This window comes from Mytilus trossulus, chromosome 7, assembly GCF_036588685.1.
Source record: "Mytilus trossulus isolate FHL-02 chromosome 7, PNRI_Mtr1.1.1.hap1, whole genome shotgun sequence".
NCBI classification, from domain to species: domain Eukaryota; kingdom Metazoa; phylum Mollusca; class Bivalvia; order Mytilida; family Mytilidae; genus Mytilus; species Mytilus trossulus.
In genome coordinates, this window is record NC_086379.1 from 50692699 (window position 1) to 50718590 (window position 25892).

Genomic DNA, 25892 nt, shown 5'->3' on the forward strand with positions numbered 1-25892 from the left:
TTTCAAAAAGCAATTATAAAACAAAAGTTAAATGATAAAACATATTTACATCAATTATCGGTATAAAAAACGTCTTCTACGGTCTAAAATTAGCTTGCAGGTTTTGGCACTTTTTTTGTATCACATTAATATTATCACTCGCTAAAATAAATGAAAGTTTCAAAAAATTCGGCAATAGACTAAAATGTTCGTATTCAAAGTTTAAAATCTTATACAGTTCGTCTCTTAAATCGTCGTATAACGGACATTCAGTCAATACATGCTCCTCGTTTTCAATTTTATTGTCACAAACAAAACAAGTTCTTTGATCTACCGGAAGACTCTCGTAGCGTCCTGTCTCTACACGTATTGGGGAAACACCACAGCGAAACTGAGAGTAAGCTCTTCTGTGTGAAGGTATAATCAGCTTATTTAGGTAAAGTTCTGTATATACATCCTGTTTAAATGTTCTATATGTACGTAGTTTGTTACCTCCTGGTCCATTTCGTCTAGAAGTGTCTTTATGCAGATCTTCATTCCATTTCTGTTTAAAGTCAGACATAAGTTTTACGTGTATAGCATTGTCAACTTGCTGCTTATCAATATCAGTGTCATCAAACCAGTTCGCTATACCACATGATTCGAATAGACTATAAATTCTAAAGTTTGAGTTTTTGCACACTCGATGACGCCTGAAATTCTGCTCTGCCCAAATGTCTATTTTCTTATTTATTCTATTTTCATCCATATATCGTAACCGATTCCAATAGTTTATGATTACCCGCCATTGTTTCACAGACGGTGGTGTCCATCCCGAATCTCCATTTACTGCAACGTTTGGGGTATAACGACCAACTCCCATGAAAAAACGGATGGCTTTGTTTTGAACGGCATTTATACACGAGAATGACTTATCTCCCCATACTGCAGCACCGTAACTAATAGTACTCCAAACCATAGAGTCGTACAGCTTTGTAAAAGTTCCAAAAGGTAAACCTCCTAGTCCCTTGTATTTCGATATTACAAGTCCAAGTGCTCGACTAGCTGCTGCTGCAATATACTTTGCCATGACGTTATAGTCCAAGTGTTCTGTAAAAACTAAGCCTAAATATGTGTAACGTTCTACTGTCTGTAAAATGTGGTTTCCGCAATGAAAGGTTGTTTGACTTCTCGGGAACGAATTTGGTCGAAAGTGAACTATATTTGACTTGTTATCGTTTATTGTCATCTTGTTATCAGTACACCATAAATCTAATGCATCAAGTAATGTTTGTAGCTCTGTTTCTGTGTTTGATAACAACACTAAATCATCGGCATAAAGTAACATGGACACCTTTTCCCCATCGATGTCAATTCCAATATCTAGTGAATCGATATATGTAGCTAATCCGTTTATATACAAGTTGAAAAGTAATGGCGACAACAAACAGCCTTGTTTAAGACCACATTGAACGTTGAACCAGTCTGTCTTATGTCCATTTATACGAACACAGCATTCCACGGACTTATACAGAGACAAAATAGCGTTATAAATATTCCCACATATACCAAGGTCGAATAGTTTCTGGAATAACATCGCTCGGTTTATCCCGTCATATGCCTTACGAAAATCAATAAATGCAACGAAAGTCGATAAACGTTTTAATTTCCTAGTCTCTATTATTGATGTTAACGATTTGATGTGATCAATTGTACTGCGCCCTTTTCGAAATCCGTTTTGACCGTCATGAAGAATGTCATTTTCGTTCTCCCATTTTACTAACCTGTTATTTAGTATATGACAGTATAGTTTATAGCACACTGGTACCAACGTTATACCTCGGTAGCTCATTGGGTCTTTCGGATTTGATGTTGACGATTTCGGGATTGGGTTTATTATTCCCTTTGTCCACGTTGTAGGGATGAATCCACTCGAAAAACACTTGTTGAACAGTTTGTGTAAAAAGTTCAGTAAACTTGGGACTTTTAGGATTTCTGCCGGTATTTCGTCCACGCCAACGGCTTTGTTACGCTTTAGGCTACGCACAGCGTTCACTACTTCAAAACTGGTGATTTCATTATTCATTTCAATCTCGGTATCAAGTCTTTGGTCCATTACGTATTCTGAATTGACAGTTTCTGGGTTCAGTAAACTACAATACGAACGTTTCCATTCAGTAACCACTGCTTCACGACCATGGGCTATGCTTCCGTCTGGCAATTGAACCGACATAGGTATAAGTTTTCTTCGTTCTGTACCAACACCAATACGTCCGATTTTTTTCCAAAATTCGCTATGATTAGTAGTTTCCATGTCGTCTATTTCAACCATTTGTTTTCTCCAATGAGTTCGTTTCGCCCTCTGTGCTTCACGGTCGAATGTTTTCCTTTTATCAATGAATTCAATGCGACACTGACGCTTTCTTGAATCAGATTTACTTCCAAGCATGGCTTTCTCTGCGACACAGACATTATTCCATAGTTTTGTGAGTTTATCTGTCCACCACGGTTTTTTAATTCGTCGTCTTTTGTTGTTTAATAACCCGGATGACATTTTAATCACTTTGTAGCTTAAATTTTCCGTCATTTCGACTTTCAATAAATTCACAAAATCACTATAAATTTGATCAATTTCAGAACAATTTGCACTTTGCACTTCCAATGATGAAATTAAATCTTCTATTTTATGTAAATGTGTTGCTAAGAATGAGCTGGGAATGTTATTAAGATCGTACTTTTTATATTCAGAAGTGTTAATTTCTTCATTCATATTTCCTCTCACAATTTTATCTATATTTATATTCCATATCAACATTGAGTGGTCCGGTTTCGACACGCGTGGATCGGCATATTCTAATAAATTGTGCTTTTCTAATAATTCTGACATAGTAATAACTTCAAAATTTTCAAACAGATTAAGAGATTCGTAAGGAACGATGCAGTAATCCACCACAGATGAACCAAGCTGAGAGACATATGTATAGTTATTTTTAACACAATTTCGTCCATTTAATATACAACAACTTGAATTAATCAAATATTCACATAATAGTTCTCCGTATAAATTACTCTTAAAATCGACTATATTTCTTTCCGGGATTTTGTCAACACCAGGTATATAATCCTCAAAGTTTGAACAACGACTGTTGAAATCCCCACATAAGACAAATAAGGAATCTTTCCCGTACATATGAACTTGGCTCAGTAAAGCATCATAAAACTCATTTGCATCAACATTTCTTGTCGAATTTACCGGTGGCAGATAACAAACACACGCTTTAAAGCCATCTTTTCCATCCTTGTGTTCTAAGTTTATCCATAAAATTCCCTCTTTCGATGAATCAATCACTTCTATATTGTATTGCGTTGCTAAAATGCTCCGCACTAGAAACCCGACGCCTCCGGAACCTTTTTTCGCCCTTACATGTATCTCAGATCGGTTATGTCCTATCCACTTATATCCAGCCATTTCAATTCTGTTGTTTCCTGTCAAATGCGTCTCCGCGATTCCTATTAAGTCTAATTGTTCTTGTTCTATACAAGTTTGTCGTAAAATGTGATTTTCGGACCTAGTTATCTCAGAAATGTTCCATCCTTTTACATTCCAAAACCCGCAGCGCCACTAACGATAACTCCTGTTGCTATTACTAACATTTCGCTCATTTGAGTGACGTTGGTCTCTATTCCAGTCATTATTGCGACGGGTATAGTCTCTGCGACCATTTGCACGATTATCGCGATTATCGTTATCGTATCTAGTGTTTATGTATCCATTATTCCTTTCATTAGTATTGCTGTTATCGTGAATATTATCGCTAAACTTTTTCAATTGAATTCGTGATCCGTGGATTTCAAGCTTGTCATTCCCGATCGTTTTCACAATGTGCCGTAGGTTTGCGTTTAACATACGTTGTGATTTTGGTAGGTCGTGGTCAATAAAGACATCCCTGAAATTTCTTGTGTCTTTAAGATTCCTCTTCACTTCCATGACTTTGCGCTTGTCCTCCGTACTTTCCAATTTTACTATAATGACACCCGGTTTGTTTTCGCGCATACTTTTCTTACGGTCAACTGACTGAATACGTATGTCTTTTAGTCGTAGTCCGTCCTTTAAAAGTCCGTTGACTTTGTTCATGACGTTTTCATTATCGCTTTCCGGTAAGTTACGGATGATGATGTTATTTCGTTGGTTATCAATATTTAGTCTCTCATTCGGCTGTTTTGGTACTTCTGCATAGGATTTTCCCATTGAAGAAAGTTCTTTCTGTACACATTCTATATCCTTCTTAACTTCTTTTTTAAACTTTGACATGTCATCATCAACTCTTTTCTCTAATTTCTGTAGGTCTTTTTTCGTATTTTTGCGCTCTTCATTTATCACCTTTTTAATCTTTTTATCTACCACTTGTTCGATTGTTTTTGAAATATTACTTTCTATGTTATCTATTCTTGACGATAATTGATCACAAAATGTGTTCATAGTCTCCGTTAAGGTAATCACCATGGCCTTTATATCATTGATATCGCTGCCTGAACACTGTTTATTTCCTTTTTCAATACACTGTGCGACAACTGATTCGTGTCCAAATTCGTTATCTGTTACGGTAGTCTCGCTTCGTTGTTTTTTAAGGTTTCGCTTGTTAAGGTCGCCTGATCGTCGACGTTTTGAGCTAGTTTTATGTTTATCTTGTGAAATTGAGATATTAAAGTTACTCACTGGTCTCTCTGCATGAATTTCAACTGGGACAGCAATCTGATTCGGCGTTTCGGGTGCCATTACTGCTTGCACATAATTGTCCGCGGACTGCTTACTCAGAGGATTCATCTCAGAATCGGTCATTTTCACACTTAATCCACTATATTTTGATTAATAGTATATCCTGAATACCATACACATTAATCCAAACGTTCAATACAGCAATTATATCCCAAAAAATACGATAAATCATATAACTTTATCCACAAAAATTTGCACCACTTGTTTACTTGCACATGCGCAATTATATGAATTAAGTTTTTTTTATCCTTCATTGAACTTTTGATGTCGTCCCTTAAGGAATTAATGTTACATTTTAAACGATAGGCACACATGTGGCTTGACAGTTCCCTTTGGACAATTTTCTGCGCCAGTGTTTAATCTATTAAAAGTTAAAAACAGAATACTGTTTGGAATACAAAAAGCCATTATAAAAAACTTCTGTTTTCTTGGTAACATAGATTCCCTATTTCTGAAACAGAAGGTTTAAGACATAATGCAAAATGGCTTAGTACGGATTAAATGCTACTGACAAATTTAAATGCTTATGCATATTTGTTTTCAATATTCAAATTCAATTAAAAAAATTCTTTACAAATATCTGCTACATGTATGTGTACACTCTAATGATACACTTTCTAGTACATGGCGATTACTGAACGCCTTAATTGGTATTACAGAATAGAGAATAATGGGTATAAAAAGTACAGAAAAAAGGCATTGCCAATTAATGTAAAAGAAAACTAAAATACAAAAAATAGAGATTAATTTCGTGATTTGAGTGTAGCCAAAGGTATTATTCCACTGCATGTTGATTTTGATAGCGAAATCAACATTTGATTGGTTGAAACCTTGACACGTGACGTCGAACAAAACTTCATATTCCCCTCTGAGTATCATATTCCCCTCTGACATGTCGGGACTAAATCGTGCGACGTTATGCGCGGTTTATGTACATAACGTCTTGAACTTCTTATTTTCTAATTAGCAATAGCATATATCATTATCGTGTTCAAATTTATTTCAGACGTTAAAACAAAAAGACTAATTAATAATGTTTATCCGTACTGTTTATCAATATGTATGTCGTGTTCAGTAATAAAAACAAGCGAATAAGTCTGAAAAAATGCCGGTATGCAAACTAATATTTGAATTTCAGATAGTATACAAAGCTTAGACAGTGGAATAAAACATTCATTTCCCTTGGCCTCGGGAGATATGAAGATTTGTTCACCCTCGAAAAATCATATTTCCCTCGGGCAGAGCCCTCGTGAAATATGAATATTCTTGAGTGAACAAATCTTCATATCTCCATCAGGCACGGGAAATAAATGTATAATATCTTTGCTTAGATTGCTTTTTAGCTGAACCGTGAAGTCATTGTTAGGTTAGGTAAACTACCTTACTTTAAGAATAGACTAGTCCTACAGAAAACAAATCAATCTGTCTGTTGGATTATGCTACTCCGAATGGAGAGTAGTTTACCTTACACTACACACTCAATGGAATCTGCTATAAAAGAAGAGAGAATGTGGGTAAAGAGAAACAAGGTTACCTTTTTAAACCCTCATTACTTGTAAGACTATTACTACGGGGCGCCGAATGGGACTCTTGTGATTTTGTACTCAAAATTCAATTTTGTACGGACAAAAGTGACTTTTGTTCAACAAAAATGAGTTCAGTTTAACAAAATTTGTATCATACTACAAATTTGAAATTTTGTCATACAAAATTATCTATCAGCGGACAAAAGTCACTTTTGTCATGACAAAATTCATTTTTGTTACACAGACTTGACTTTTGTTACCTAATTTGAAAATTGAGCGACAAAAGTCAATTTTGTATTTAAATTAGTTTAGTTCGGTTTCTGTGAACTATTTTGCATACAAAATCGACTTTTGTTACACAAAATTGACTTTTGTTACACAAAATTGACTTTTGTTACACAAAATTGACTTTTGTTACACAAAAATTACTTTTGTTACACAAAATTGACTTTTGTGAGACAAAATTGACAAAATTGACTTTTGTGAGACAAAATTGACAAAATTGACTTTTGTTACACACAAATTACTTTTGTTACACACAAATTACTTTTGTTACACAAAATTGACTTTTGTGAGACAAAATTGACAAAATTGACTTTTGTCTCAACAAAATTGACAAAATTGAATTTTGTGAGACAAAATTGACAAAATTGACTTTTGTCTCAACAAAATTGACAAAATTGACAAAATTGAATTTTGTCTCAACAAAATTGACAAAATTGAATTTTGTCTCAACAAAATTAACAAAATTGAATTTTGTCTCAACAAAATTAACAAAATTGAATTTTGTCTCAACAAAATTGATTTTTGTCTCACAAGTCAATTTTGTCTCACGAAAGTCAATTTTGTCTCATAAAAGTCAATTTTGTTGTTACAAAATTGAATTTTGTCATCACAAAAATGAATTTTGTCGTCACAAAATTGACTTTTGTCTCAACAAAATTGACAAAATTGACAAAATTTACTTTTGTCTCAACAAAATTAACAAAATTGACTTTTGTCTCAACAAAAATGACAAAATTGAATTTTGTCTCAACAAAAATGACAAAATTGAATTTTGTCTCAACAAAAATGACAAAATTGAATTTTGTCTCAACAAAAATGTCACAAAAGTCAATTTTGTCTCACAAAAGTCAATTTTGTCTCACAAAAGTCAATTTTGTCTCACAAAAGTCAATTTTGTCTCACAAAAGTTAATTTTGTTTCACAAAAGTCAATTTTGTCTCACAAAATTGAATCTTACCGTACACAATTGACTTTTGTGATTTAATTTCCATATCAGGTAACAAAAGTCAATTTTGTATGCAAATATGTTTATATTTGAACATATTTGCATACCTTTAAGACAAAATTGACTTTTGTCATGACAAATATGAATTTTGTCTACAAAAATGAATTTTGTCATGACAAAAATGAATTTTGTCATGACAAAAATGATTTTTTTCTACACAAATGAATTTTGTCATCACAAAATTGAAGTTCTCACAAAACAAGTCTGTAGCACATAGTTTTGTTGATTTTGTTATGACAGAATTGAATTTTGTACAAAACCACAAGAGTCCCATTCAGCGCCCCGTAATTACAGGCTTATAAATCTTGAAGTTCTAAGGTCCGAATTATATCCTCATCACGTTGCATACTGCCTGGGTCTAAGAATTCATTACAGAGCTTTGAAATAGACCAGGTTATATCCGGTGTATGTCGGGTTCGACGACTTACAGAAAAGAGCGACGATTTACAGAAAAGAACCGAAAAGGACCGAAAAGAACCAAAAAGAACCGAAAAGGACCGAAAAGAACCGAAAAGGAGATCGAAATGTTTTGTAATCGAAGAAAATTAGCAAATTGCAAAATTATATAAAGTCTATTCTAAATAAAAAGATATTCTTCACAAAAGTTTATTAATAGAAATAAACATGCCATTAACTTTTTCACACCCTTTAATCTATACGCTATTATATGGCGGCTATATAAAGAGTAAACAATTATCAATTATATCAGGCGAAAGCGGGTGCGCTTTTCATTTATTTATATTCCTTAAAAGATGAAAGAAAATCACTGTGTTTTGCACAAAATTTATAATATATAGATAATGATGTATTTTTTATTGATTAATATCCTTTTATTCCCATGTAGCCAATCGTTTTATACCGTAAATTGAATTAAGAAATTTAAACGAATCAGGAACATAAACTGTTCCCAGAACGAACCAAGAACATCGTAAATATATAAAAAAAAAAAAGATGTGGTATGATTGCCAATGAGACAACTATCAACAACAGACCAAAATGACACAAACATTAACAACTATAGGTCACCGTACGGCCTTCAACAATGAGCAAAGACCATACCGTATAGTCAGCTATAAAAGGCCCCGATAAGACAATATAAAACAATTCAAACGAGAAAATTAACGGCCTTATTTATGTAAAAAAAAAAATGAACGAAAAACAAATATGTAACACATTATAAACAAACGACAACCACGGAATTACAAGCTCCTGACTTGGGACAGGCACATACGTAAGTAATGTGGCGGGGTTAAACATGTAAGCAGGATCCCAACCCTCCCCTAACCTGGGATAGTGTACGTTATAACAGGACAACATAAGAACGAACTATAAAACTATAAAGTTTGCCAAGGTTTACATGTAACAAGAAATGAAATTTTCTTCAAATGTTTTTTACAATTCTATTTTCGAAAACAACGGAAATGACACTTTGATTATTTTTTTTCAAAATTTTAAATACCTCAATCTGATACAGGGAAATCTAACTTTTTTGTAAGTCTACATATCCATATCAATGTACACTCTAAATTTGAATTATACATTCCTTTATTACGAGGGGGTTTACATTGGTGTTTTTACTTTTAAACTATATATATATATATATATATTTATAAGTACGTCTGAGTCAGTGACAACCCTACAACAGATGTATCCATCGGATCGCCATCAATGATGGTGATACATGGCTGTGTACATAATGTATATACAACTCGTCTAAACATCAACCCAACAATGTTAGATCTGTAAATTTGCTTTCGCAAATTTTTGGTTCTTCCCTCGCCGGGATTCGAACCCACGCTACTGTGATATCGTGACACCAAATCGCCTGTACTGCAGCCGTCCCGCTAGACCACACGACCACATGGGCTCTCAAAAAAAGAGTTTTCGCTGGCCATGTGTTACCTTTCCACATTCCACTGCTGGTGGACGTTTCGTCCCCGAGGGTATCACCAGCCCAGTAGTCAGCACCTCGGTGTTGACATGAATATCAATTACATTGTATATGGTCATTTTTATAAATTTTCTGTTTACCAAACTTTGAATTATTCGAAAAACTAAGGATTTTCTTACCCCAGGAGTAGATTACCTTAGCCGTATTTGGCACAACTTTTTGGAATTTTTGGTCCTCAATGCTCTTCAAATTTGTATTTGTTTGGCTTTTTAACTTTTTTGATCTGAGCGTCACTGATGAGTCTTATGTAGACGAAACGCGCGTCTGGCGTATAAAATTATAATCCTGGTACTTTTGATAGCTATTTAGACGAGTTATATATATATTTATATATACATTTTTTCAACATTATTTGTATGCTCTTTTCGGTTCTTTTCGGTCCTTTTCGGTTCTTTTTGGTCCTTTTCGGTTCTTTTCTGTAAATCGTCGCTCTTTTCTGTAAATCGTTGGACCGGTGTATGTCTACCATATGGTTATCAAACTCGTTTGTGTCTGGCAGCTAAGTACACAAAGGTCATAAATTATATAAAAATAAAAGATTTAATGTTCCTACTAAAAAGTATTACTGCACAAATATTTACTTGTTATAGTCTTGTTGCAAAAAAGAATATGATTTATAGCTGAGTTACATTATATCCTTTACATGGAATGCAAATTGTATTCTATTTAAAATCTACAAGGTGTGAATTTAGCATTTAATGCATAATAAAAATATCATTTTGACAATTTATGTTGAAAGCATTTTTAAAGCACTTTTTTTGTTTTACTTTATAAAATATGCATTTTTTTTAAATCCGACACTTTAGTTATTTTATTTGTGACATGTGCGTATAAAAAGGTCTCTGAATTGAATCCTAAAGCGATAAATTGTTTAACAACTTTATATTCAAATTATTAAATATATTCATCTCATGCAGTTAAACAATTTATAGTGTACATAATCCGGACATCATATATCAACAAATTCTTTGTTGTAAGCCTTATGTAACAAGTGTCATTACATATGCATTTTATATTGGTATAAAACATTAAACATGAAGCGTTATGGTTTTTTTTTTAAAGATAAATCTATTAACAATACACACATGTTCAAAAAGACTGCGAAATAAGCAAAATGCAAGTTAAACATATTATATATATAAGATCTACATACATATTTATAAAATCAGCGACTTCAAATCCGTCTTCCTCTATATTCACTTATAAAAAATAATGAGTTGAAGTATTAAGTAAGTTAAACCTTCTAAGACCCTTTTTGGTAAATGATTTGCTCCCTATTTTTAAAGCAACTGATGTCTTATATATTTTTTGATTTCGTTCATTTGTATGTTTTTGAGTTAAGTGTGACGTCCATTTTCGATGAACTAGTTGCTTTGCATCACGGTGCGGAGCTATTAGTATCAGTAGAAATACACGCCATCTTGAAATTATTACTGATCACTGATTGGTTACTTCATGATGCGGCTGAGAATTAGCAACAGCCATTGATTTAAATGAGATAAAGAATTACAGACTTTTCTCGTTCAGGATAAGTCATTAAAATCCGGAAAATTAACTTATGTCGTGTATATCCGATCCGATCAACTGTCATTAATTCATTTTCGTTTTATTATGCATATATTGCACACTGAAATTCAATATTCAAATATCAATTATCAATGCACGTTTATTTGCTTTGTCAATCTGCAATATTCACGATTTGTTTTGCTTTATAATGTTCCTATACAACGTTTTCAAAAAAGCGTTATGTGTATTTCATAACTTCTCCTAATCTAGGTAGCATCCTAGGTACACCTCCAGAGAGGCACACCCATAACGCACACTCTTAAAGCAAATTCATTTTATATCAATCAACTATCTAAACATACCACATGCACACATATTACATTAAATTAGGATAGAGCGAAGAAGTCCACAGCTTTTAAGAAAGCTAAAACTTGTACACATTTTTGTCCAAGGGACATCTGGAGTCCGCTTTCTGGTAGGGTTTTTAATCACTGTGTTGAATATTGAATATCCATTGGTGGTCTCGACTGTTTTTTGCTGTTTGGTCGGGTTGTTGTCTCTTTAACACATTCCTCGTTTCTATGGTCAATTTCATTGTGAAATTTCCTTTCAAATGTATTCATTTCCAGCCTGTTTTCGTTAGTGAAAATCTCTCTGCATTTTTGCTAACAGGATTTGTTCATACGCGTTTTCGTCCAACCACTGAAACTTCGGCCAACTACTGAAAAAAATCTTAAAATTTGCCTATTCCAATAATGATTTTCACTCCTCTAGTTTGTTTTATTTTCTTCATGTAATTTACAATGCAGGATTTAGAAGAACTCGATACACCTTAGGGTCAAGTTCATTGCACACATGTATGTTCTGCGAATTATTGTTAGTGGAACCAAAATCAAAATCTTCACCTATCGTTATTTTTATCAAAACAGGAAGGCAGTTTTTCTTTGAATGTGGGCACTTAGACAGATGCTCATATGGTTATCATTCAAAAACATATCTATTATTAACAAATCAAACTATTGGTTTTAGAGTACATGCTGTATTTTCGAAGCAGAAGCAGAATCAGAAGAACAGCAAACAAAAACAAGCCGAGGGAAACATACCTAGAGTCTTCTTGTTGGGTTTGATCCTCAGATCAAAAAGTATTTGTCTCCAAGCTGTTTATACACTAAAACCTTACGACAGGCTTTTCAGATCGACGATATTGGCTTACATGAGTTAACGCATCGAAACATACATAAAATGATAATAGTGCATTTTATCATTTAGATATTAAAACAAACTGAAGTGTTGAATTTTGAAGTACTTGGTATAAACTGTGCTCTCAAGTTTTGTGTATGCTAACTATATTTTTTTTTTATAAGATTGACTTTACATTTGTTTCTCAGGGATTCATATTTAAAAGATGCAAGCATTTGCATTTTATATAATCACATACACAAATTTATATATATACTTTCAGTTTCTCACAGTAATAAATCTTGCGTTAATTTTAAATTAAATCGTAAAAGAATATAACTGTTTTGCTTAATATACTTCGTTTTTGGATAGATTTCAAAGCCAGTGGGCATGTTTGGGCGTTTAAGGCTAAATACCATCAAACAAATCTACACAACTCACTGCTCAACGATATCAGGTCAAAAAATTACCAGTTAAACAGTTATCTAAGTCGCACAACAAAATAATAAAGTTTTATCATTTTCAATCTTTCTCTTTTGGTGTTTGTATTTTTTTTTTACTGCAGGTCATTTTATATATTTTATGAATGAAGTATTATAATTAAGGTTATGATAAAACGTTACATATTCCTATATAAGTACATACATTAACAATAAATGATTTATTAACGTTTAATATCATGTATCAAAGTGAATGCATGTGCACAATGTACCTTTTAAAAGTGCAGTCCCATTATAGCAAATACTACATGTACACATGTACAAATCTTATAAACAATATATAAACTTTCTACCAAATATTGATATGCGTTTGGAAACATTAGGGTCGACTAGAGGTATAAATCCTAAATTTTCTGCAAAATATTTACATGTTTGTGAATGCGCCAGTCCCGAGTATAGATGTTAACAAACATAACAAACAAACCTGCTTTTCTCTCTGTAATATGTTACTATGCCGGAAAAAATGAGGAATAATTAATTTTTTGACATTATTAATTAGAATATATCTTTAAACAATGAAAGACACTTTTCTTTCCAGATAATTGATTATTGATGTATAATTATTGAAAATAAACTCATCATGGAGACTAGGATTAAAATGTTATATTTGCGCAGGCGTGAAGCGCGTTTCGTCTACAAATCTCCAATCACTGACGCTCGAAACAAAAAAGCACGTATAAAAGGCCAAATAAAGTACGAAGTTGCAGAGCATTAAAGACCAAAAATTCCTAAAAGTTTTGCCAAATACAGCTAAAGTAAGCTATTCGAATTCCCAAGGTGGAAAAGTCTTTGTATTTCAAAAGTTCGGAGTTATAAAAAAAAAAAGAAGATGTGGTATGATTGCCAATGAGACAACTATCCACACAAGACCAAAATGACACCATACGGTCTTCAACAATTAGCAAAGCCCATACCGCATAGTCAGCTATAAAAGGCCCCGATAAGACAATGTAAAACAATTCAAAGGAGAAAACTAACGGCCTTATTTATGTAAAAAAAAAATGAACGAAAAACAAATATGTAACCCATAAACAAACGACAACCAATGATTTACAGGCTTCTGACTTGGGACAGGCACATACATAAATAATGTGGCGGAGTTAAACATGTAAGCGGGATTCCAACCCTCCCCTAATCTATGACACACAGGCACTTGTCACAAAAAAAGAATTCCTATATACCTTAATATTAAGGTATTTAGGATTTTTTTTTTGAGACAAGTGCCTCAGCTGGGACAGTGGTATAACAGTACAACATAAGAACGAAATATAAATAGCAGTTGAAAAAGGCTAAACTCATCAGATGGACAAAAATACAAGTGGACGTGGCCGGGTACTTATACATCCCGATATTAGTCTATTTGTTCAGTATGCTTACTGTCTTTAGCTGTTCTAAAGATTCAGATGTCGGTGAGAGCTACGTACATGCAATGATGTTCAAGAGGAATAGAGAACTTGTTATCAAAACCTTATTCTTATTGTCTATACGAAGAAGCTAGATAGATCACCAAATATTTGTTCAATATATATAATTGATTAAATTGTTTCTATAAAAAGAGTGAAAAAAAATTTACTCATTTATCACGCAATGGACGTAAAACGGTATAAATGCTCCCTACACTCCTTTTGATTTCAGGTTATTTTTCTCTCTCTCGTATCTCTGATAGGCGACTACATAAATGTAGGTATTTACGTGCAATTGTATACATGCAGCATTTCAAGTGCTCAGATTTCTTTCGGGAAATACGGTCAATTTATAAAGGGAGATCTCATATATTCTGATCGGCGACAACATTCTAAAGGACTATCCATGGTGAACAGCATATGATAGTCATATATATATATAACCTCGAGTCTAACTAGGTTTTGCGGTTGTCATCGACTATGCAATACGAGTGTCTTAAACTGTATTTTATCAGGGGAGACATTACCAACTGTAATAACTACTCGTAAATAAGACTATGCTTGAGTGCTAAAAAGCAATAAATCATTTAAATCTTCAAATATGTCTTTTATTTTGTGTCCAGACATCTGTCATCAGATACGATCGCAACTGATGACCTTGTCATACTTTTATCCAATCAAATTGACTTCTTTTAATACCGGAAACTCAATATATCATCTTTAGACGTTTTAACGTAAATCGCGTGCCAAGATGTTTTTAAAACTCGGATCAAATAATAATGCATACTGATAACCTGTATATATGTAGTCTGATATTTGAAGAATTTTCAGTTGAAATATGGAAATAAGGTTGTCAGCAATTTTCGTAATCTGCTCTGAATACCTGCTATCATACTGCATTTCAATCAAAGCTAATAAGCTTGCAGAATACAGCATGAACATTATAATATTCATATTACTATATGACACTATCAATTTGGCAATGAAATTAAAATATCATGATGACTACACAAGAACATTTTAAAGTTATGCAATATTCTCATTATTGTAATACTGATTGTTTAAAATTTAAATGTCATATTCTCAGATTTCAAAATAATTTACAAATTTGCTAATAGAAAAACATGTCCTTTATAGCGATTAAATGTATTTGATCTAATATATTTTAAATATTTACATTACTGTTAACTGGTTATGACTTTTTTTTTTAATGTAAGTTGTTAAATATTTTCTTCATTTTAAATTGTCTGACCCTCAATCACAATCTGTATTGGAACGGGAAGGCAATAGCACAGACTAAACCACTAGTTTGTGTAATACCTTGCGGTTACAAATATATGCCCTGACAGGTGCATCACGCAATCGAGCTAGTTGCTGTCCTTTTTAAAAATAGAACTTTGTATTTTTGAATGTTTTCACATACAAAGACTAACAAAAACGAATACCAGGAACAATTTGAAACTGTATGCATATGCCGTGTACAAGTTGCGATTTTGTACAGGTTATAACATGTACAAAAATATTGTACATGTTATAACTTGTATAATGCAAAAATACAAGTTATAACATGTACAAAAGTACCTCGTATATGTTATAACCTGTACAAAATATTGCTTAAAAATGGTTTCAACTTGTACAAAATCGAAAAATAAGGATATGTTTCTATTATTGCAACAGATGTTATTGACCTTAATAATATTTTCATAACTTTTTTATTATTCCATCATGTAACTTTGTTAGTGTGTTTTGTCCTTTTTTGATACAGTTAATGTCCACGTGTCGGTATTACGAAGCATTCCTAAGCCCTGTCATAATATATATCTTAGGACATGTCTTATGATCCTCTTATGAAATATCTTTATTTGATTAAATGTAATTGTGAGTGTTCACTTTAAAGGCATAGTAAAATACAAGTTGACACTAAAAGACATAACAGGATAGCCATGATAGATGGGTCTACAAATAACATTAGGAATGGAAATGAGGTATGTGTTTAAAAGACAACAACCCGCCAATGGAGCACACAACATCCAAAGGCCACAACTACATGCTTTCAAAGGAAGAATATATATTTAAAACATCAAAATGACATTCGCCTCATGCAATGATCTTATAGTTTATAAAAAAGATTGAGTTATAAATTTACATAAGTCATGCTGAAGGCCAAAAATGTTGAAGAGTAGATCCAAAGATATTGATAATGAAGCGTGGTCCAATGAAAACTATTTCAGCTCGCTCTTGCTTTTACAGAGTAAGCATATAAGACATTGTTTTAGTCTTTGCATGCGATAAAACAAGAGGGAGAAGTATTACCCAAATTTATTAAGCATCTTTCTTAAAATTTTTGGAAGAATTTAGTTACTAGTATCTAATGTAATTGTCATTGATGGAATGCAAGTATTAAGTAAATAGTGTCACACTTATTTAAGCCATGATGGACTGCATAAAACATACAATTAAATGAAAACACATTTTGCCAACATAAGTCATGAAACATATATTTTTGAAACTTTGTGAGCATTGTCTTCTATGGAAAAAAGACACGTTCTAGCCTATTTATTGTTGTTCTTTAGGCATAAAAAGTAGAAACACAAAAATACTGAACTCCGAGGAAAATTCAAAAAGGAAAATCCAAAAACAATTGGCAAAATCAAAACTCATCAAACGGATGGATAACAACTGTCATATGTATGGTGAATTTAAATGTATATTTTACTTCATTAAGATTTATCTTACATTTTGTACAAGTTAAAACCATTTTTGAGCATTATTTTGTACAGGTTATAACATGTATGAGGTACGTTTGTACATGTTATAACTTGTATTTTTGCATTATACAAGTTATAACATGTACAATATTTTTGTACATGTTATAACCTGTACAAAATCGCAACTTGTACACGACACATATATGGAATAAGATTTTGCTTACCTATATTATGTAGATATAGGAAGATGTGGTATATGTACGAGTGCCAATGAGACAACTCTCCATTCAAGTCACAAATTATGAAAGTAAACCATATTAGGTCAAGGAACGGTCTTCAACACGGAGCCTAGGTTCAGTACTTTGTTAAGCTTTTCAAATATTATTATATATCTACATGTTGTAGTTGTGGTTTTCAAATAAATTCCTTTTAAAATCCTTATACGGTTAAGAAGGTGAAAACACACTTGACTTTTTTACTTTAACGACAAGATATGTTTTCTATTATCACGACGCAGTTATTTCCATGTAGCTTGCGTATTTATTATTTTAATGTTGAAAACGGGAAGGCAAAGCTGATCATTCTATGCTCCAAATGGAAACATTGCAATTGGAAAAAGGGACATGGTGGTGAATCATTTCAGGACACTTACAATCAATATTCACACCCTTTTATAAAGGAGGTTCGCTTTTTTGGGGGGTTATAAAAATTCCAAATATTCACATTATAAGTAGGTGTTTGGATTTCTTGATAAACGATTGATTCATGAGGTATGGATAAGACATTTTTTAAGAATACACATTATTTGCATGTATATGTACATGTTCATGTATCTCTTAGGTAGAAACAAGGTAAGCTTTCTTGTCAATATACGAAGATGTATTAACATTGTTCGGTAGTGAACTTGCGACCTTGTGTATTTTCACTAATACCTATACGTAATATTTCTTTACTTAATTTAGACAAGGTCTACTTTTTTTCGAATGACTGCTGATTTTCATTTTATTAATGTCATGTTTAACATGGGAATGTTTGTTTTCGCCTGTACAATTCATAAAAACATGCTTTGAAATAAAGATCACAAGGATTTGCTATGTATACAAATATATTATTAAAAAAGGAAGTCAAACTGAAAATCATTAGATTTTGAAAGAACGAACATCACATGAAAATAACATTTAAACACTTAAAACAGTAAACCGTTTATACAAACTGAAAGATATGGATCACGTTTGTCAACAGAGACAGCCTTACAAGCTTATTCTACAAAAATTCGATATAGATAAGTGAACATACGTATTGACATACTACATGACATGACAATTAGGGACATTGACCTTTTAGAAAATAAAATTCAGTTCTCAGTTCTCAGTGTTCATGAAATTTAAGTTAAATGTTGCTTCTTCAATTAAACGCTTATTTTAGAGTTTTATTCGTAATAGTAATTTAAGGATAAAGTCAAATATGGCATTAATGACAGTAGTTTTATATTAAATTAAGATATATGACCAAATACAAATTCCAATCAACCCCCAAATATTTTCGTGAGAAAGAAAATAGGAATACTTGAGGTCACTGTATACCACTTAAATTTGATATTTTGTATATTATATTTCATTTTTGTCTAACACACAGGTTTAATAATGGTTTATAAAATAAGTATGACGAAACAGTAGGAGTTGTGGGTTGTGTAAGCAGACAGCAACAAACAAAATCGAAAAAAACTTTAATGTCAAGTTACGTACAGTAAATGGAAAATGTCTTTAAAATTTGCATTAATTTTGACTTACTGAACTTCCACAAAAAATCAGAAAAAAAATGCATTTTTCATTTTTTTATAAATAGATTTTTATCATAAACTATATGTTGTTGGTACAAACAAATTCCATGTTGATAATGTAAAATGACAATTTGATTATGATATACATGTACCTTAATTCTTATGAGATTCAAAATCAATGTGCATTACTACAAGAGGCTATACATATTAAGTATCATCGAAAAAATAACACCGCCTAAACTACAGGTAGTAGATAGTAGAGAGAACTTAAAAAGCACTACGAGATGAAAAAAGATAAACAAAACATGGGTTATGGGACCATGCCCTTACATTTCTATCTCAAGATAGAGATAAATAATATCTACTTTCACACATACATGTAAACTACAACATTTTAAACGGATGTAGGGCACGTTACATAAAGAAGTTACATTTCAATTATCACATCCAACTCACAAAAAGATTGTGTAAAATTATGGTTTGAATCCTAGAAAAAGCAAAAAAAACATTTAGAGATATTAAGAATGTAACTGGGACATAGCCATGTGTCTTAAATGTGTAACATTACAAAATATATGGAGGCTACGTCTTGGTGCTTGTCCAACAACCATAGGCAATTGTTTAATGTTCAAAACCCTATCAATTTCAGTGATTTACCTATTCCCATTGGGTGTTGATTGCTGATTAGGCTTAATTTGAATGTTACACCATTAATAGGTTGAAAGATTACATACAGAGATATGCTGTATCGTTTTAATGTAAATAATAAATATTAGGACAACCAAACTAGACGAAGAAAATGCTGTGATAATACTAACGGTTATCAGTGCAACAATCACCTCATTCGTGATAATTTGCTAGATCAAATGTTCATATCTTGTACTAATGATAAAATTGTTTTATTTTCATTCTTTACTTCAATAAATGTGTAAAAACATCCATCATTCACTAAAATGTATTTACACCACTATACAAAGATGTGTGCAATTCTTTATATTTTAATGTTTTATATTTTTAAATCAAAGTGTTGTTCGTTTTATAGCATTTCTTCATTGGTCATAATAAAACTGGGCGACCATGTAGCGGATTGTCTGGGGACGTTACATTAGTGTACATAGAAGGAACACATAGACATAAGAATATGTGGTATGAGTGACAATGACACAACACTCCTTCCAAGTCAAAATTTATATAGAATGAAATTCAAAACAGTGTGGCTGTGGCCATTGATTGACACATTAAGTTCATCCATTGACTAGGACAATTTAGGTAAAATTGAGAATGGAAATGGGGAATGTGTCAAAGAGACAACAACCCGACCAAATAAAAAAACAGGTGAACGTTTGTATGTAACAACCACTGCTCACTATGCACTTTTAAAAGACTTTTAAACTTTGGGGTCACCAAAGGTTCTCACCACCTAAATAAAGTAATTCGAAAAATTAATCAGAAATAACACGATGTTTTGATTTATTTAATTATATAAATCAAAACATAAAAATTATTCCTGATAATTTTTTTCGAATTATTTTATTATTAAAGGCGTTTAGAAACCTTTGGTGACCCCACAGTTTAAATGTCCATCGTAGGTACGTCGTGAACTGTGGTCTTAACAGACAAACGTTCACATAAATTGTCCCAGTCAATGGATGAATTTAATCTGTCAATCAATAGCCACAGCCACACTATTTTGAATGTCATTCTAAGTGAACCCTTCATATTTTTCCGGATCATTAGAAAAGAAGGATAAGTACGTTTGTTTATCGTCTAAAACTCATCATGACCATTACTGACATTAGAGAAATAGAGTTACCACCTAATCTTGTGCAATAGATATTTCTGAACTCTCGACAGCTAAATCTTAAATGTTCACAAGCTCGGTCAGCCTCGCGTTTTAAATCTGAAGATGTAAGTAAACTGTCTCCAGTTGAAAAATATAGATTCGACAACTGGGACAAGTGTGCTAGATTTATCCACAACAGATAGTTTAAAATATTTAAAGTGCGTCTATTGGGCTTACTTTTAGTAATTTCCAGCATTCTTGGAAACGGTACAGTTTAATATCTCTGTGCTGATTGGTTCGGGGTCTGAATAATATAATTATCTCAAAGATAACTTGGTCTGACATAAATGAAGATAAAACGCTACAATCCAAACCCATTTAGATAGTTCAAGTTTAAAGCAGGGTATATTCATATATATATGTATATACATCTCATTAATATATTATCGATATGAATATTTGTGTAATACTTATTGCTGGACGTTGAATAGAGATTAACAACCAATCAAAGCCCGGTATTGATCTTAGTTTTTATTATTCTTTTTTCTTCTTATAATCTTATACTAATTTCATAACAGACTTCTCTTGCTACCTATATATGTATTATCGGCAACTGTTACAATACGTATGAGTTAATGTACAACAGTCTGTCAGATAGGTCACGATGGGTCATGACGGTCAAGTTGATTGTCGTTGTTGGGGGTATACACATTTTTATCGTTTAAATCCCAATATGATCAAATTTAGTACCTAGATAAAGAACTGTATCGAAAGGGCGAAACTGTAATTTGACTGTTAATTATTATACTCAGTTCTATATATATCAAATTTAACGTGTCATAGTCAAATTTCATATTTGATAAATAAAATAATACTTATAAAGTATTTTACAGAAAATCGTACTAAATATTTGTCCTGTATTTCTTTTTTCATAGTCAAGTGGTCATTTCGCTTGAAGATACTAGAAAAGAGGCACCATTTAAGAACAGATTAGATGAAATGTTCGTCCGTTATGTGACAATTATACACGAATAAATTAAAAACGCAAACATTAAATATCAAACTTTACATAATATACAAATAAAATGGCTATTAAATCATACATCTGGATGTTGATTTTGAACATTGCCATTAGCAAGTTGACTGAAGAAAGTCTTAAATGGCAAAACGTTTGCTTCTCAAAAAGGAATAGTCCTTCATATAATATTCTAAACACAAATCTGCATGTTTGCTAAATACTTTCTCAGATTTCAACAGTACAACAGTTGAATTTATATCAGTAAAGGATATGATATTTTAGACGTAGTAAATTGCTGTCTCATTGGGATATACCGCCATCTCCTTTTATTAATATTCAATAGTCAAGAAAGCAGACCTCACAAAGCCGAAAGGAAATATCAATCACAGAAATTGGAGAACGACAGTGACTACCAAAAAACACGGTATGCAGGGTTAAAGGTACAAGTCAAGCTTGGCAAACGGGTTGGTATCTCGAATTATATCCGATTAAGTCAGAATTAAATAACACATAAAATTGATAATAAAATGAAATAAAATATTGAATAACAATCCGTAAAAAATAAGCATGCTTCTGCATGTAACGTTTCATCCTTTATAAAAAACCAAACTTGCAAAAAACATAATCACTAAGAAATAAAGTTTAATGGACTTCGTTAGCCTGTGAAGCATGTAACAGCTTACACGATCATGCAGCATTTCTCCTGTCTAAGAATATGGTCATGTGGTCTACAAAGATGATTTAGTTTATATTCCTAGGACGACAATTTCCTTATTTGCAACACCCTTGTGTCCGATTACTATATCTATAATTGAGAAGCTATATTTCAGTCGTTTAGTGTACCTGTATGTATACGTCTTGTATTTAATCTTAAATAGTCGTAATGTTATTAAAATTTATGATCGAGCGATGCGTGTTTGTTTTGCACATATATTATTTACTACTTATATTGCACAATATTTGTACAACATGGTGCAGGTTAAGTGAACGTAAATGTAATAGGGCTATACTAACTTTAAACAAAAAGATGAATATAGGACAGGCGGCATCGCCATTTGTTACACACGAATATTAAAATATTTTGAACAAATACATGTAGTATAGATATATGTTTACTTTAATCTTTAAATCATTACATTACACGATGCACAACAATTTAAATATATACATGTACACGAATCACTCTCAAATATACTTTTTTAGTTATCATATAAATGTATTCTTTGATACGCCGATACCAAGGCGCCAAACTCATTTAAAAATGTGATGTAAACTGGACAACACCTTTGCTTCTTTTTATATCATATTTTGAAAAACCTCTACCCACAACAAAACGAAAAAATCTATCGAAAGAGGGAGGGGGACAAATCAGAAGTATGTCAAGTCAGTCTCAGATTTCAGAGTTTTATGCTCACGGTTTTCTAATAATTAAAAGAACCTTTCAAACCATAAAATAATATACACTGTAATACCAATTTCAATTGGATTGAAGTTTATCTTCACTTGATGTGTCGCACTTGTCATAACCACGTTCTTTAGTCCCATCTCAGAACAGTAAGAAGTACATTTGTAACATGCATTTGTTCTTTGCCATGAGCCACATAACGGGTGCGACTATTGGAGTTCAAAGCGTCTACGCTTCCGAACCACTTCAGTTCATTAACGAGTTTTAACTGATTGATTATGATTTTGGAATTTCGATTGTCTGTTCTTTTACTTTTTGTTGGTGTAATTTCTTCGAAATATAGACTACAGTGTTGATTAATTCCCTAAAGCATTTTACTCCTTTTCGTCTAGTGTATTTGTCGCGTGAACAATTAACCTACATGTAGAAGGGTCCGTATATACGAATAAAATACAACTTTAAACCCAGATCTTAATTTGTTCTAGTTAACAGATATGAGTTTTATGTAATGGGAAACATTGTTAAAATGCACATATATTGCACAGGTAATAAATAATACAACAAGGTGATAATACACCAAATATAATTCTTGTTTATAATGACCCGATTCAAATGGTATTGATACATAATTTCTTGATTGACATAAATATACGCAACAGTCAAATATAAAACCTTCTTGCGTCAATGATATATTGAGTATCAACAAATTAATAGCAATGTTAAGACTTTATAGACATAACTTAGCGCAAGTGAACCATAGGCACAGTAATGGGGACTGAGTTGATGGTGCAGTTGCACAATTTCTTTTCTAGAAGACAATTTTGAATCTAAATATACTGTTTATAACTTGAAAAATTTATTCAGTTTACCTACAACTGCTGCTGTGCTTGAAGCTATCGTTTAAAACACGAACTTCAAGTTAACACTATCAAAATCAAATGAACGTTAAAAAGGGACAATAAAGCATAAAAAACATCGTGTAAAATAAATCGACTGTTAACATGTTCATTGTAACTTTAAAAAATAAAGACAATACAAAATACAAGAGAAATGTATTCTTTTCCAAGCTTACATCGACACAGCTTAGTATGTAATTCTTTGAAGTAACATGACTGGTGAAATGAAGTGTGTGTTGTTAACAAGCTGTTCATGTCAATGTTAACAACAAAAACGTCTAGCTGAGGTTTGATTTAAATATATAAAATGAGATGTGGTATGTTTGCCAATGAGACGACTATCAACCAAAATAACGTAGATTTAAGCAACCATATATATGTTGCATTAAGTACAGTCCTTCAACAATGACCAAAACCCATACTGGGTAGCAAGTAATAAAAACAATATGCATGTATGTGCAATATAATGCAGTAACATTTGAAAACCTTTCCACTCTAAAGAAACCTCTACATGTCAGTCCACCAGTCCATATACCTACAGTTTCATGAAATTTTATATGCTGCGATGTGATTGAAGAAGCAAGGATAAGTGTTGGGTTTGATTATTTGGTATTGTGTTTAGAGATGTTTAATTTTTTTTAGCACAGCACCAAAGAAATTTTGTGTGTCTCTATGAATAAGAGCACATCTAACCAGTATTCTCTATTTCATTGGTATGAAAGAGTGGCGAAAGTTTCTGTTCCACAGGGATATCAAGCATAATGAAATAAGTCGAAGATAAACAGGCCACGCCATGGTAATAAAACAATTAGCATAAAAGATATAAAGATAATCAACAGTCTTCAAAACAAGACATTGAAAACTAAAAAGCCCTAACAACACGAATTCCCTAAAAAAACAAGTAAAAAAAAATATATATATATATAAAAAATCCTCTGTGATCTCATGTGCTCCGGACAGGTAAGCAAATCCAAAGTTATGATAGTTTGAATTAATGATGATCAAAAGTAAAAATAAAATATAAAACTTACCAAAGCTTGCATATTTGATGCATAAATAAGCCGTCTAATATCATTATGGTAGTTTACAATCATTAATTTATCCCTATGTGTCAATTTTACACTTCTTCCTATTTTTCTTGAAAATGTACACACATAAAACAATATTAATTGTACAAAAAACACTTTCAGTAGTTTATGCATTATTCTTGTTATCCTCAGATTAAATCCTTCAAATTAAAATCTATCGTTTGTCATTTAAGAAAATGAAACTTTTAAATCATCCTTTTAAATATGTCTTAAACAGTTGGTGTTGACACTGAAACACGTTACAAATGCCATCGAACGAAAAACATAAATTTCAAAGCGGACTTTAAATTGAAATTAAGTAACACAGAAAACAGTAGTTGTTGGAAATGTGACACTATGCACGATGTATATTTCAACCCTTTGATGGACAGATTTACCAACGATTTAATCTGAACTTTGATAAAACAAGCGGTGTCATAGTGTATTTAAACTACCTTAACGATAGAGAGGCGTACACTATATATATTTTACAAACAAGGGATGATAAAATTAACTTGTTGTCGTTTAGTTTTACCTTGAAGTGCATATATATTTTATAAAGTTAATGCAATCGCCAAAAACCTACTCGGGCGTGGAATTATTTAAGAAGATAGATATCAGTAATGTGATTATTCGCATCAATGTCAAAAGAAATTTAGATCTGTCTTTAATATTTAAGATGAAATTGTTGATATTCTCAGGACTATTAAACGGTTTGATAACTAGTATTTATTAATATTCTCAAATAAATATAATTTAATAGACCAAAATACTTGTCGAGGTGTGATTAATTTTAATTAAATGCGCGATCATGACTTGTTAATTAAATGATATAAAGCGAAGTGGTCAATACCCTGTTATAAGGTACCAATATATGAAATGTTATTATATTCGATCTATATAGATTTGGCAATGATAAGTATGTTAATCTCACATGGTATGATATGTCTGTTGTAGGCTGCTTAATTTATTTATCTCCATTTCTTATTTCAAATTTCCAATGCAAACAAACTACATGTCTATTAAGACGGATCTTATCCTTTAGCCACAGAACACAGCTATTCGTAGGTTCATTTTAGAAAATAAAAGAAAATTTAAAAAAATCCCTTCTGTGCTTTCTCAATATAATTTTTACTGTGTGTTG

The 25892-nt window shown here is 32.1% G+C and overlaps 1 protein-coding gene across 1 annotated transcript in view; it reads right to left on the reverse strand.

Annotated features, from left to right (window-relative positions):
• The window catches only part of LOC134725231 (cysteine-rich secretory protein LCCL domain-containing 1-like), a 47491-nt gene extending 22279 nt beyond the window's left edge, over positions 1-25212 (reverse strand). Inside the window, exon 1 of the mRNA XM_063588882.1 lies at positions 24713-25212. Coding sequence (XP_063444952.1) covers positions 24713-24883 — 171 coding nt within the window. The 5' untranslated portion in view covers positions 24884-25212. The remainder of the gene's footprint in view (positions 1-24712) is intronic.
• Between the last annotated feature and the right edge of the window lie 680 nt (positions 25213-25892).